General features: G+C 38.9%; 1 protein-coding gene across 1 annotated transcript in view; it reads right to left on the bottom strand.

Annotated features, from left to right (window-relative positions):
* SPAG17 (sperm associated antigen 17) overlaps positions 1-16,413 on the bottom strand; it is a 317,179-nt gene that overhangs the window by 130,611 nt on the left and 170,155 nt on the right. The window contains exon 18 of the mRNA XM_055132151.1: positions 11,746-11,900. Coding sequence (XP_054988126.1) covers positions 11,746-11,900 — 155 coding nt within the window. The remainder of the gene's footprint in view (positions 1-11,745; positions 11,901-16,413) is intronic.

The following is a 16,413-nucleotide window of genomic DNA, read 5'->3' on the forward strand; positions in this document are numbered from 1 at the left end:
TACAATAAAGGCTAATTACTGACAAATTACATGATAATAGGGCTTAAAGATTTAAAAAGCTAAAGCAAGATGGAATCTATATTTAAGTTGCTTCACAATCCTTCTTAAGACTTAACGTCTTTGGGGGTGTACTGCTGCCAGCAGGTCAACCTGTACAAGAGGGGGGGCAAGTGCATCAGCAGCCTGCTGGTGACTTCAGGCTTCTTGGTACCCCCAAATTGTCACTGTGCCTTTGACCAAACCCCAACAACTTGGGACCAATTTTAGCAAGAAATTAAATGGACAAAAGTTAGATATGTGGGAGCCATGCCCACAGACCACCTCCAGCTCAGTTACACAAGCTCATTTATCGGCCTTATTTCAGAGACCCATAAATAAATCTCTAAAGAGAACAGAAGCGGCAATTAATCTCTGACCTTGCATGGATGAATAGTCCAGGGTAAATTAGAGGGGCAGGTCAGCCTGGAGCCCACCCAAACAGAGCTCCTGGAAGCCGCTTGCTTCCATAATCCAAAATTCCCACCATACCCCCTGCCTGACGCCACGGTCTCAGAATGGATCGCACAAGACATAATCTGCTGAAAATTCGAGCATGTGGGTTTTGTGACTGAAATCTCCAGTTTTTGTCAGAGTTGGGATGGGCTACCTCTCCCAATTTCCCAATACTCATAGAAGCACTGGCAGTCACCCCCACAAACCAACTCCAGTGCCACTATGTAAGCTCTACTTCTGGCCTTGCTTCAGAGACCCATAAATAAATCTCTAAAAAGATCAAAAGCCACAGTTAATCTCAGACCTGCTCAAGTCTGAACAGATGGGGGAAAATTGGAGGAGGGGGTTGTCAGCCTGGTGCCTGTTCCAGCAGCTGCTTGCTCCCACAATCCAAAACTGCTGTTGTACCCTCGGCCTTACTCCACAGTCTCCGGACAGACCTCACCAAGCCATAATCTGCTGAAAATTCTAGTATGCGGGTTTTGTGACTGAAATCTCCAGGCTTTCTTGAGATCGAGATCGGCTACCTTCCCCCATCTCCCTGTGCTTCTGGAAGCCTTGGCAGTCACAGCCACTCCCCAAAGCAGCCACTCAATTGAAAAGCTACTCAAACCTTACTGTCCAATAAAAATACTGAATGCATTTTTATTTGTAAGAAACAAACACCATGAACAAACACCATGACATCTTAGCACCTGTATTGCAACCCATAATGCACAAAAGGAAAAGGATAGAGAGAGCATAGAGGGAGGCTGGGGGTGGGGTGGGGTATGGTGGTAGAGAAACGGGATATTGGTGGTGGTGGGAAATGTACACTAGTGGATGGATGGGTAGTACTGGATCATTGTATGACTGAAACCCAAATAATGAATAGCTTTGTAATGGTCTATCTCATGGATATTCAATCACAAAAATTAAAAACAAAATAATAAAATGGAATTCATGCCCAGTACAATCAGCTATATCAATGATGAATAAATAGCAGTACCCCTACATTTAAAAATAAAAGTAAAAAGACCTAATACCTTAGAAAGAAGCAAACTGAAAATAGTAACCTATGGTATTTAGAAGATAAAGACACCTCAAACTCAACGTCCTGAAATCAAATCCTGATCTCTACCAATGACTGTCCACACTTCCCACTGAAGTTCCTCTTAACTCTAATTCTCTCATACTCCTAACCTGTCAGAAAACTTAGCTTCTTCTTAATCTTTAAATTTTGTTTAAATATAAAAAGTATTCAAAACACATAAAAAATGAGCATCGCTTCTCCCTTTCTTTTCTGCTGTGGTTCTGGTCTAGATTCCTATCGCCTGTTGCCAAGATGCCACCACAGCCTCCTAGGTTCTCCCCATTTCTGCCCTGCAGCCTTCGAGTCTATTTTCCACACAACTGCCAAGGAGCATTTTCAACTTTGTGTCAGGTGACTGCTCCCTTCTGCTCAGAATCTTTCATGAGTTCACTTTTCAAGTGGACAACAGACTCCTTATTAATAACATGTGATGCGTGAACATCGGATAATACATATAATTAAATCAGATTTCAAGTGAGATGACAAAATAAAGACTATGTCAACATTTATTTATTTATTTTTTTAAATTTATTTATTTTTAATTAGAGAATCACCGTGAGGGTACAGTTACAGATTTATACACTTCTGTGCTCACACTTCCCTCATACAAAGTTTGGGAACCCATCCCTTCACCAGTGCCCATTCTCCACCACCCGTAAACCCAGTGTCCCTCCCACCCTCCCCAATCCCATCTCCCCCCCACCCCACCCTGCCACTGTGGCAAGGCATTCCCTTCTGCTTTCTCTCTCTAATTAGCTGTTGTGGTTTGCAACAAAGGTGTTGAGTGGCCGCTGTGCTCAGTCTCTAGCCCTCATTCAGCCCGCAACTCTCTTCCCCCACATGGCCTTCGACTACAATGTAGTTGATGATCGCTTCTCTGAGTTGACCTTTCCCCGGAACGTGAGGCCAGCCTCGAAGCCATGGAGTCAACCTCCTGGTACTTATTTCTACAGTTCTTGGGTGTTAGTCTCCCACTCTGTTATTCTATATACCATAGATGAGTGCAATCTTTCTATGTCTGTCTCTCTCTTTCTGACTCATTTCACTCAGCATGAAACTTTTCATGCCCATCCACTTAACTACAAAGTTCTTGACCTCCTTTTTTCTAACAGCTGCATAGTATTCCATTGTATAGATGTACCAAAGTTTCCTCAACCAGTCATCCGTTCTGGGGCATTCGGGTTTTTTCCAGATTCTGGCTATTGTAAACAGTGCTGCGATGAACATACATGTGCAGATGTTGTTTCGATTGTACTTTTTTGATTCTCTGGGATATATTCCCAGCAGTGGTATTGCTGGGTCAAATGGGAATTCAATATCTAATTTTTTGAGAGTCGTCCAAATTGTTTTCCAGAAGGGCTGAACCAGTCGGCATTCCCACCAGCAGTGAAGAAGGGTCCCTTTCTCCCCACATCCTCTCCAACAGCGGTTGCTTTTGTTCTTTTGGATGTGTGCTAGTCTCTGTGGTGTGAGGTGGTATCTCATGGTTGTTTTGATCTGCATCTCTCTGATGATTAGTGATGTAGAGCACTTTTTCATGTGCCTTTTGGCCATTCGTATTTCTTCCTTGGTAAAGTTTCTGTTCATTTCTTTGCCCCATTTTTTGATGGGGTTGGATGTTTTCTTCTTGTAGAGCTCAACCAGTGCTTTATATACCATTGATATCAACCCCTTATCTGATGGATATTGTGTAAATATCCTTTCCCATTCTGTGGATAGTCTTTGTACTCTGGTCACTGTATCTCTTGCGGTGCAGAAGCTTTTTAGTTTAATGTAGTCCCATTTGTTGATCTCTGTTTTTACTAGATTGCTTAGTTCCGTGTCACCTTTGAAGATACCCTTATCTTCAATATCGTGGAGGGTTTCGCCGACCTTGTCTTCAATGTACCTTATGGTTTGTGGTCTAATGTTGAGGTCTTTAATCCATTTTGATCTGACTTTTGTGCATGGTGTCAGGTCAAGGTCTAAACCCATTTTTTTGCATGTGGTTGTCCAGTTGTGCCAGCACCATTTGTTAAAGAGGCTTTCCTTGCTCCACTTCACTTCTTTTGCTCCCTTATCAAAGATTAGATGGTCATACATTTGGGGTTGTGTGTAGGGATATTCCACCCTGTTCCATTGGTCTACGGCTCTGCCTTTGTTCCAGTACCATGCTGTTTTAATTGTTACTGCTTTGTAGTAAAGTTTGAGGTTGGGGATGGTGATGCCTCCCATCATCTTTTTCCCAAGAATTGTTTTAGCTATCCTTGGACGTTTGTTATTCCATATGAATTTTAGGATTGCTTGATCCATTTCTTTGAAGAATGTCATGGGTATATTTATAGGGATCGCATTGAATCTGTATAATGCTTTAGGGAGTATTGCCATTTTGACAACATTGATTCTCCCTATCCACGAGCAGGGTATATGTTTCCATTTCCTCATGTCCTCTTTGATTTCATGGAGTAGCGTTATGTAGTTTTCTTTGTAAAGGTCTTTTACTTCCTTGGTTAAGCTGATTCCGAGGTACCTGATTTTCTGGGGCACGATTGTGAATGGGATTGCTTTTTTCATGTCCCTTTCCTCTGCCTCATTGTTTGCATATATGAAGGCCATGGATTTTTGGGTATTGATTTTGTAGCCTGCAACTTTACTGTATAAGTCTATTGTTTCTAAGAGTTTCTTAGTAGAGGTTTTAGGCTTCTCTAGATATAGTATCATGTCGTCTGCAAATAGTGAGAGTTTGATTTCTTCCCTTCCTATCTGGATGCCCTTAATCTCTTTTTCTTGTCTAATAGCTATCGCAAGTACTTCCAGTACTATATTGAAGAGGAGTGGTGAGAGTGGGCATCCTTGTCTTGTGCCTGATCTCAGAGGAAAGGCCCTTAGTTTTTCCCCGTTGAGGATAATGCTTGCCGTAGGCTTGTGATAGATGGCTTCGACTATCTTGAGGAAAGTTCCTCCAAACCCCATTTTGGCGAGGGTTTTCATCATGAAAGGATGTTGGATCTTGTCAAATGCTTTCTCTGCATCTATTGATATGATCATATGGTTTTTATCTTTCCTTTTGTTGATATGCTGGATTATGTTGATTGATTTCCGAATGTTAAACCATCCTTGCATCCCTGGGATGAATCCCACTTGGTCGTGGTGTATGATCTTTTTGATGAGTTGTTGGATCCTATTTGCTAGTATTTTGTTGAGGATCTTCGCATCGGTGTTCATCAGGGAAATTGGTCTGTAATTTTCTTTCTTAGTGGTGTCTTTGTTTGCCTTTGGTATTAGGGAGATATGTGCTTCATAGAAACTGTTTGGGAGAGTTCCTGTTTTTTCAATTTCCTGGAAAAGTTTGAGGAAAACAGGCAATAGGTCTTCTTTAAATGTTTGGAAGAATTCGCCAGTGAAACCATCTGGGCCTGGGCTTTTGTTTTTGGGGAGGTTTTTGATTACCGTTTCAATTTCCTTAACATTGATGGGTCTATTCAGGTATTCCAGGTCTTCTTTCTTCAGTCTTGGGAGATTGTAGGAATCAAGGAATCCATCCATTTCTTTTAGGTTCTCCTTTTTTGTGGCGTAAAGACTTTCAAAGTAGTCTCTAATGATCTTTTGAATCTCACTGGTTTCTGTTATGATGTCCCCCTTTTCATTTCTGATTCGATTTATTAGAGTTTTCTCTCTTTCTTTCTTTGTGAGACTTGCTAGCGGTTTATCAATCTTATTTATTTTCTCAAAGAACCAACTCTTTGTTTCATTGATCTTTCGGATTGTTTTTTTGGTTTCGATGTCATTAATTTCTGCTCTAATTTTTATTATTTCTTTCCTTCGGTCTGGTTTGGGGTCCTTTTTCTGGTCCTTTTCTAGGGTCTTGAGTCGTAAAGTCAAGCTATCTATGTGGGTCCTTTCTTCCTTCCTGAGGAATGCTTGGAGAGCTATAAATTTTCCCCTTAACACGGCTTTAGCTGCGTCCCATAGGTTTTGGTAGCTCGTGTCTTCATTCTCATTTGTTTCTAAGTATCTTTTGATTTCTTCCTTGATTTCCTTCTTGACCCACTCATTGTTCAACATGGAATTGTTTAATTTCCAGGTGTTTGATTTGATTTTCCGTATTTGTGGGTGGTTAGCTTCTATCTTCAGCGCATCGTGGTCTGAAAAGATGGTTGATACAATTTCTATTTTTCCGATTCGATTGAGGTATGTTCTGGGGCCCAGTACATGGTCTATTTTTGAAAATGTTCCATGTGCACTGGAAAAGAATGTGTATTCTTTCTTTTTGGGGTGTAAGGCCCTGTATAGGTCTATTAGGCCTCTCTCTTCAATTTCTTCATTCAGGGTCAGTGTTTCCTTGTTGAGTTTTGTTCTTGTGGATCTATCTAGAGGTGATAAGGCCGTATTGAAGTCTCCGACTACAATTGTGCTGTTAGTGATGTCCTCTTTGAAGTCTGTTAGGAGTCGTTTTAAATATTTAGCCGGTCGTTCGTTAGGAGCATATACGTTTAAGAGTGTGATTTCTTCCTGTTGTACATATCCCTTGATAAACAGAAAATGACCTTCGCTGTCCCTTTTGATCTTTTTCATCCTGAAATCTATGTTGTCAACATTTATTGATTTAGAAAATTTGCCACCTACAGTTTCTGAAAGAATTACTCATAAATGTATTCTAGCTGCAATACCAAAAGAGAATTATAATAAAAAGCAAGAAATAAGACAACATAGAGTATAAGTAGAAGGATTGGAAAAGAAACTAACATTTACAATGAAATGTAGATAATTTTATTATTTATATGTGATTTGAAAAAGAGGATACTGTAATTGGAAACAATAGTTCTACATTTTAAACAACCTTTAAATGAGAGGTAGATTTTTGGGGGGTAAATTAAAATAATTATAGGCTTTTAACAATTGCTGTGATATTAACTCCACTTATGATATTAGAAATTAAATGTGTCACTTAAGAAGATGAGTGCCATATGTGGAATATAATGTAACTGAGAAGTACAAGTTGGCAACGATGCAACTTCTGGCAGATTTCTCTCTGGACTTAGTTACTAAAATACTAAATTACAGAAACCCAACACTGAGAGGCCGCTAAGTGTGGTCACTCGACCTCATACCTCTTCATCCTCAGCAATGGAAAACAAATTATCTAATGCTTCCTTTTCAGCAGGTCTGACTTTAGGGGAGAGACTCTCCAAACAATAATAGTGAGTTTTGTTGAAATATTGAATGCAATCAAAGTGAAAGTAAAGTGAAATTTATTAGTTACACAGGTGGGGGGGGGGTGCTTAGGGTGGGGGGGCTAGGGGTGTGGGGGGGTTTGGGGTGTGAGGGGGCGGGGTGGAGCTATACTGGGATTCTTGGTGGTGGAATATGAGCACTGGTGAAGGGATGGGTATTCGAGCATTGTATAACTGAGATTTAAACCTGAAAACTTTGTAACTTTCCACACGGTGACTCAATAAAAAATTTAAAAAAAAAAAAGAAGATGAGTGCAAATTTCTAGAAATATATATAGAGAATGTAGAACTTTATAAAAACCTATATGTGAAGAATAAACTAATAATACATTTATTTTTAGAAAATGGAGATCTAATTTGTAAATTTTCTTTATGTTAATTGGGAAATTTTTTTCCTCCATAAACTTTGATCTATCTTGTGGACTTTGTTAGTCATCTTTTATTTGGTAAACTATGAACTGGTATAAATGCATACAGTTCTTACATATTTATTGTGGCAAAGTTGTGTAGGTTTCTATCTTTGAGAAAAATGAGAATTTTTTCTTTTCTAATAAACCTATTCCTGATTGTAGCACTTAAAAAGAAGAACAACAAAGTAAAAAAAATGAGTGTCACAAAAAGAAGGTAAGGATAGGTGTTTGATCATTGTGTGATTATAACCCAAACATGAAAGCTTGTAACTATCTCACGGTGATTCAATAAAATTTTAAAAAAAGAGTCCTAAAATAGAATTAAGTTGACAAGGCCAAGATAATTTTTGTTTTAAGCTTCCAGAAGGTGTATGAAAGTGTTCATCATGAATTTTTACCAGGTGAATGCAAATCAAAACAACAATGAGACATGATCTTACACAAGCTAGAATAATCCACATCAAAATTACTGGAAATAAGCAGTGTTGTTGGGGATGTGCTGAATCTAAGCACTGCCGCTGCTGGTGGGAATGCCTCAGGACTGCAGTGGGAGACTTCTCAAGAAGACAAGAATAGAGCTTTTAGCTGTCCCAGTGACTCCAATCTTGGCATTGACTTAATTAACTTAGAAAGATAAATGCAAACCTGTGTTCATTGTAACTTGGAAAGATAAATGTATACCTGTGTTTTTTGCTTAGGACAAAAGCAAGGGTACAGAAACAACACAAATGTCCAATGACAGATGAATAGATAAAGAATCTATTCTGGGGGCCTGGAGAAATAGTGCAGTGGGTGAGGTGCTGGCCTTGAATGCAGCTGACATGGATTTGATCCCCAGCATTGCACATGGTCCCTCAAACACTACCATGATTGATCTTTGAGTACAGAGTCAGGGGAATCCCTGAATGCTGCAGATGTGATCCTAAATTCCCCTCTCCCGAACAAAACACAAAGGGGTTGTGGTATATATACACAGTGGAATATTATATGACCACAGGAAGGATAAAAGAATTCAGTTCATTACAACTTGGGAGAATTGGAGGGTGTTGTTTTAAGAGAAGTTAATCAGAGGAGAACAAGCACCATTTTTTCTCACTATAGTGGCAAGAGTAGCAAGGCAATAGAATAGGTTTAAAACATGGGAAGACCTGTGGCTCTGGGTTATAGAAATAAGAATGCCAAGGAAAGGAAGTAAGAGGCAGAGGAAAAAGGTGGCAAGGTGGTAACGGGTACTGGTCAGGGGCCTTGAGCCTTTTGGCACTATTGAGCTAAGGTAACTGTATATCAAAATCATACGAGCCAACACTTTTGTAAACAAGTGACCCAAACTATAATAAATGAAACAAGTTGCTAAGGAGGCAGGATGTTGGGTTCAAGGGAATCTAGGGACACTGGTGGTGGGAGGCTGAGTTAGTGGTGGTAGGTGTGGAGTTGTGTCTGCTTGAAATGCTACCATTAACAGCATTGCATATCATGGTATCTAAATTTAAAAAAAAATGAAGAATACTAAAAAAATCCAAAGAAATTAAAAGTGTAAATTAACATGGGCATATAGTCAAATTAAATATCATGAGAAAAAAGGATAGAAAGAGCAGATTTAAGGAATAACAAAATCAGAAAACCTTTTTTTCAAAAATGATTCAGAAAAATAGAGAAATCATAAACTAAAAACAGTGGGCATATGACTGGTTCAGCCCTTTTGGAAAACAGTATGGACATCTTCTCAAAAAATTAGAAATTGAGCTACCCATTTGACCCAGCAATACCACTTCTGGGAATATATCCCTGAGATGCAAAAAAGTATAGTAAAAGTGACATCTGCACCTATATGTTCATTACAGCACTGTTCACAATAGCCAGAATCAGGAAAAAAACTGAGTGCCCCAGAACAGATGACTGGTTAAAGAAACTTTAGTACATCTACACAATGGAATACTATGCAGCTGTTAGAAAAGATGAAGTCATGAAATTTACATAGAGGTGGATCAACATGGGAAGTATCATGTTAAGTGAAATAAGTTAGAAAGAGAGGGACAGACATAGAAAGATTGTACTCATTTGTGGAATATAAAGTAACAGAATGTGAGACTAACACCCAAGAATAGTAGATATAAGTACCAACAGGAGTACTACACAGCTTGGAAGATGATTTCACATGCTAGGTAAAGAAGCAGCCCTGATAGAGAAGGGATCACCAAGCAAAGAGTGCTAGGCAGGCCCACTAGGGATGGGAGATACGGGCTGAAAATAGACTATAGACTGAACATGATGCCTACTTAATACCTCTGTAGCAAACCACAACACCCAAAAAGAGAGAGAGAGCAAATGGGAATACCCTGCCACAGAGGCAGGGTGGGGTGAAGGGGACAGGATGGGGGTGGTGGGAGGGATGCTTGGACCATTGGTGGTGGAAAATGGGCACTGGTGGAGGGATGGGTACTCGATCATTGTATGACTGAAACGGAAGCATGAAAACCTGTAAGTCTGTAACTTTGTCTCACGATGATTCACTAATAAAAAAAAAACAGTGAACATAAAACAACATACAGGCAGATTAATCAACTTTAAGCCAATTATTTTGCAAACAGATGAAATGGTCCATTGCCAAAAAGAGGTAAATTACCAAATGTAATTCAAAAATAGAAAAGCCAGAGTCTAATCATCATTCCATAAATTGAAACAGTAATTAAACATATTTTTAGATTTCAATGATTTTTATATTAAAATTTGGCCAAACATCAAAGGAAAGTATGAATGAATCTTTGATAGAATTAAGAAATGAAGAAATGATATAGTGAAGATCCTTTTATTAATATGAGACTAATATAATCTCAATACTCAAGCCAGGCATGAACATTTAAATACAGAAAAATCAGCAGAAACCTGCTCACAAAAATAGATTCCAATATTCCAAAAAATATGAATATGGACAATTTGGATACAATTTTTCACATAAATGCAAGCTTGGTTAGATTCTCAAATAATTAGTAATGTGGTCAGGGAACCATTATGGGGTGTTGGGGATCAAACTTGGGTCAGTCACTTGTAAGGCAAGAGCCTTACCCACTGTACTATTTCATCAGCTCCAATTAAAAATTCAGAGAAAACTTGTATAAAAGGGAAATTGTGTGTGTGTGTGTGTGTGTGCATGTGTGTGTGTTGGTGGGGTGAGTGCCATACCAGGTAATACTCATGGTTTACTCCTGGCTTTGAAGCCAGGGATTGCTCCTGACGGTGTTCAGGGAACAATACAGGGCATTTCGGGTGCTGGGGATTGAACCTGGGACAGACACATGCAAAGCAAGACCCGTATCCACTGTACTATTTCTTTGACCTTAAGAGAACTTATTTTGGGGAGGGTGGCGAGCTACACACTCCTGTGCTCAGAGCTTACTCCTGGATCTAGACTTAGACAATACTCAAGGAGGCGCACAGGGGATCTTATAGGGTGCCAGGGATTGAACCCAATTTGGCCAAGGGAGGCACCATATTTAAACTATCTCTCCAGACCCCAACGAATTTTTAAAAACCTAATGTAGAGTATCTACATAAATCCATTAGAAACAAATGAACAAAAATAGTTAAAAATACAAAACCTGGAACAAGAATGATGCTGCTTCAAAATTAAATAGGAATACCTTGTCAGCAAATAAGACCAGGAAATAAATTAAAAGTGTAATTATGTGATGAAACAGTGGGTAGGGCATTTGCTTTGCACATGAGCAACCAAGGTTCAGTCCTGAGTCCACCAGGACTGATCCCTGAGTGAAGAGCCAGGAATAAGCCCTTATTACCACTAGGTATGACCTCCAAACAAAATGAACAAAATTATAATTATTGGCAATGAAAAACAAAATCAAATAGCAGACTAATAGCTCAGGATATTAGCCTGATACACCCATTATGTACCTTAATCTAAAAAAAGACATACTTTAAAATGTGTGTTCCTCTCTGTGTTTATGTATGCATACTCATGTTTTTCCAGTGACTTTGTTAAGTCCATCAATTTCCAGTATATTTAGTTCTAATGCAATGTTTGTTGCAATTCTATACAAAATTGTACTTAAAATATATATATATATACATATATATGTATATATATATGAGCAAACAGTAATGAAAAGGCAAAGATGGCAACCCAAATCTAAGGAGCTGGAGACGAAAAGTTCATTTATTTCCCAAGATCTCACTTTTCTGTGTGATGTCACTCAATTGCTCTACATTTGTGATTTCCCTGGACAAAGGCCAGTTGAGGAATGTCCTGAGCTTCCTTCTTGGAATCTTTCAAAGGCAATTTTATTAATAAATCAAATGTAATCTAGTAACATCCCATGAAACTCTGTGGGGTCAAGAAAGTTTGTTTTCTGCAATAGTGTCATTTTGTGACTTTTGGAGTATGCTGCATATAGCAGGCATTCAATCCAGAGAATAGAATTGATTTTGTAGGATTGCAGAAATATTTCCATCGAGTTGAACCACCTAGCTTAGAACAAAGAACTAAAAACTAAGGAAGAATGAGCTAAATAAGATAGCTAACTAAACAATCTAAGTTGGGTACCTGAATCCAACATTGGAATGAAGAGCAGCTTTCCATTTTTCACAATGCATACGCTTCATATTCATTGGATTATGAAAGACTAATAGTAAAGAGTTGTCTTGGGTATGGTAATATGAATCAATACACTTATATTGCTGATTAGCTTCTTGAAGAACCTGAAAAATTAAAATAATTGCATTACTGTGTGTTTCTTTCCAAAAGAAGAGTCTCTGTTTTTCTGCTCTCTCTTCTTTCTTTCCTGTCTATACTTTTAGTAAAAGTGAGAATACAAGTGGTAAATGATTTCTGGAAGATTTCAGAAACTCTTATAGAAAAAGAAATACAAGGCTCTAGGCTAGAAATATGTGCTTAAATGCTTTTCATTAATTCTGAGATAATTAAGTCAAGCAGTTGCTTGTTCATTTTTTCCTTTGCTTTCACACATATCATCTCATTTTATCATCCATTTAAAACCCCAGATAATTAGGTACCATTACTTTCCTATTTCAAACTTTGAAATTCTCACTTTTCAGCATCAACTGGTCTTAAAAGACTTCTCCAAGATGCAGAGTTTGGAAGTTCTGTTGTCAGGTTCCTGTCAGTGTTTCTACACTAAATATCACCCTTTTACATTGAATCGCAGAGAAATGGCCTGAAGATGCTTTCTCATGGGTAGCACTGCACTGCAGCACTGTTGTTCCATAGTTTATCAATTTGTTCGAGCAGGCACCAGTAACGTCTCCATTGTGGGACTTGTTGTTACTGTTTTAGCATATCGAATATGCCACAGGAGCTTGCCAGGCTCTGCCGTGCGGGCAAGATACTCTTGGTAGTATCTTCACCCCAAGAGGGATGAAGCAATCGAACCTGGGTTAGCTGCATGCAAGGCAAATGCCCTACTCGCTGTGCTATAGCTCCAGTTCTTTTCATGAGTGTTGTTGCAATTTGAGTTCTCTACTGGCCTTGCCAGAACATTCTACACTCAGCATGCACTGCAATTGCAGCCACAATAGAGAGGCAAGATGGGCAGCTGAAAATCCTGTTTTCTTTTCCCTGACAATCAACACCAAGAAGCATGTGCACAGGAAAATGAATTAGACAGCTGGGTTTTTGCTTTTTGTTTTCACTTTCATTATCGGTCTGGTGGTGGCAACTTTCAGGTCTCTGACATTTGGATGATCTAAAAGCATAAAATTACGTATTATGTTAGGAAAGTTTCTGTCTGTGTTTCTTTTGCTTTCAATTTTACGTATCGCCTAACCAGAATGGTACACTTACTTCTCCAATCTAGATCCCTGTGTGAATTTCTTGATGGAGTGATATTAAAACTTTTACATCTGTTTCTTGAGAGCCAAGAAAAAAACCAGAAGAGTGGTGAATGTTTTTGTATTTAAAAATTATGTGGGTCACCATCCATTACTTTACTTTGTTTTGAGTAAAGTCTGAAAGGCAAGTTCCTTTCAGACTTTAAGCCCAAAACCATAAAAGAAAATTCTGATGTATGTGGGGATTGCAATTTTTGTATTTACATATTTACTTTGGCTATCAGGGTATTAAAGCACTAAAATATTTCGAGGTTATAGCTGCTCTCAATCAATGTTTGATAAATTTTGACATAGTCTTTTTTAATAATTGGCTCTGGCCTTTTATTCTATATTAATAATGCTGGGCTCATTAACTAATTAGCTCATTCTTGCATTAAAAATGGATACTTAGAAGGGGCAGGACCCTTTGTAGGTGCCACTATAACAAAAATGAAAGATTGATAAGATTATAGAGCCTGAGAGATAGGACATTTGCCTTGCACAAGGTTTGGCACAAGATATGGTCCACCAAGTACTGCCAGGAGTGATTCCTGAGATCTGAGCACAAATGAGTGTTCCCCAAAAACTAAAGTATAAAAATAAAGTAAAACAAAGTCTGATGACACATTTTAGAGATCATTCTAGGGTTTAGAGAGGTAAAGGGATAAGATTGATGGATTGCCCCTTGGGAAAAAGAAAATGGGAGGAATCAACCTCCCCAACTTCCAACGCTACTACAAAGCGGTTGTCATTAAAACAGCATGGTATTGGAACAAAGGCAGAGCTGCAGACCAATGGAATAGGGTTGAATACTCTGACATACACCCCCACATATATGATCATCTAATCTTTGATAAGGGAGCAAGAAATGTGAAATGGAGCAAGGAAAGCATGTTTAACAAATTGTGCTGGCAAAACTGGACGGCTACAAGCAAAAAAATGGGCTTAGACCTCCATCTATCACCATGTACAAAAATCAGATCAAAATGGATTAAAGACCTCAACATCAGACCAGAATCCCTAAGGTACATTGAAGATAAGGTCGGCAAAACCCTCCACGACATTGAAGCCAAAGGTATCTTCAAAGCTGACATGCCATTAGCCAAGCAAGTGAAAACAAGATAAATAAATGGGACTATCTCAAACTAAGAAGCTTCCGCAACTCAAAAGAAACAGTGACCAAAATACAAAGACAATCTACAGAATGGGAAAGGATATTTATGCAGTACCCATCCGATAAAGGGTTGATAACAAGGATATACAATTCACTGGTTGAACTCCACAAGAAGAAAACTGCCAACTCGATCAAAAAATGGGGTGAGGAAATGAACAGAAACTTTTCCAAAGAAGAAATCCAAATGGCTGAGAGGCACATGAGAAAATGTTCAACATCACTAATTATCAGGGAGATGCAGATCAAAACAACAATGAGATATCATCTCACACCACAGAGACTGGCCCACATCCCAAAGAACAAAAGCAACCGGTGTTGGCGTGGATGTGGGGAGAAAGGGACTCTCCTTCACTGCTGGTGGGAATGCCGACTGGTTCAGCCCTTTTGGAAAACAATATGGACGATTCTCAAAAAGTTAGAAATTGAGCTCCCATTTGACCCAGCAATACCACTCCTGGGAATATATCCCGGAGAGGCAAAAAGGTATAGTAGAGATGACATCTGCATTTCTATGTTCATTGCCGCTCTGTTTACTATAGCCACAATATGGAAAAAACCAGAGTGCCCGAAAACAGATGATTGGCTAAAGAAACTCTGGTATATTTACACAATGGAATACTACGTAGATGTCAGAAAACATGAAGTCATGAAATTTGCATATAAGTGGATCAACATGGAAAGTATCATGCTGAGTGAAATGAGTCAGAAAGAAAGAGACAGACCTAGAAAGATCGCACTCATATGTGGAATATAAAGTAGCTGAGAGGTACAAGCTTACAATGTTGCGATTCCTGGCAGACATTTCTCTGGACTTAGTTACTAAAATACTAAAATACAGAAATCCAAAACTATGCTGCTGCTGGTGCGGCCTCCTGACCTCATATCTCTTCATTCTCAGCAATGGAAAACAAATTACCAAATGCTTTCTTTTCAGCAGATCGACTTTAGGGGGGAGAAACTCCAAATCAATAATAGTGAATTTTTTGTTTAAATATTGAATGTAATCAAAGTAAAGTGAAAGTAAAGTGAAATTTACCAGTTACACATGCGGGATGGGGGGCTGAGGAGGTGGGGGGAAGGGGGGAGGTATATCGTGATTCTTGGTGGTGGAATGTGTGCACTGGTGAAGGGATGGGTGTTTGAGCATTGTATAACTGAGACTTAAACCTGAAAGCTTTGTAACTTTCCACATGGTGAATCAATAAAAGAATTAAAAAAAAAAGATTGATGGATTGCCTACTGTGGAAAGAACTGATGGGGACAGGGGGAGCGTGGGAGCGAGCTGACATGAGAGCTGGATTAAACTAGCCCTAGCAGAGATGAAGAGCTTGAAGGTACATATGAAAGGTGTACTCTCCCACACTGAATGATCGAAAAACATGGCAGCAGAGGAAAGCCTGAAGTATATTTGGGGTGGGAGGGACAGTATACTTGGTTGAGCTCAGGACTTACGCCTGGCTCTGTTGCTCAGGGATAATTTCTGACAGTGGTTGGAGAAACATTTATGGTGCCAGGTATAGAATGAGGTTGGCTCCATATAAGACAATCACCTTAACTCCTCTACTATTTCTCTAACCTACATAGGCTGAATAAAAAAGAAAGAATGACTCTTAGCCTTTTGGTTGGTAGTGATATTTTCTGGGATGGATAAGGGAAAAAACATGCTTAAGTAGGAAAATTATGAGCTAGTTATGAGATACTAACTCATCAGAAACTTATGAATTTGTAATTTGATATACAAGTGGAGCTCAAGAGTATTTGCAAGACAAAACATAAGGAATTTTCCACTTTAGATAGTATTCTATGGATGAAATCCTTAAAAGACAATATTTACAGAGAAAGATGGTCTGGAGTCCAGCCTGGAGGCAACTCAGTATTTAGGTGTTGGTGGAAGTGAGGCACTCAACAAACACCTACTGAACAGAATGGAGCTTAGCCTCCTTCTTCTCAACACTCATCACCCTGAAAAAAGGGTATGTCTTTCAGATAGCAAAATAGATTATTTTCTCTAGAAAATCTAAGAGGCATATATAAAAAACTCAATATGCCAAGAAATACGTTAGGTTAAATCATCTGATGAGGCCCAAATTGAAATAAAATCCAGGACAACTTTCCCAGCACTGATCTCACAGAGCACTTCCTGCAATATGTTAGTGTCTCAGTATCAGTGTTAGCAAACTGGCAGATATAATTAATTAATCTTGAATATGA

Source organism: Sorex araneus, chromosome 3, assembly GCF_027595985.1.
Source record: "Sorex araneus isolate mSorAra2 chromosome 3, mSorAra2.pri, whole genome shotgun sequence".
Classification (NCBI taxonomy): Eukaryota; Metazoa; Chordata; class Mammalia; order Eulipotyphla; family Soricidae; genus Sorex; species Sorex araneus.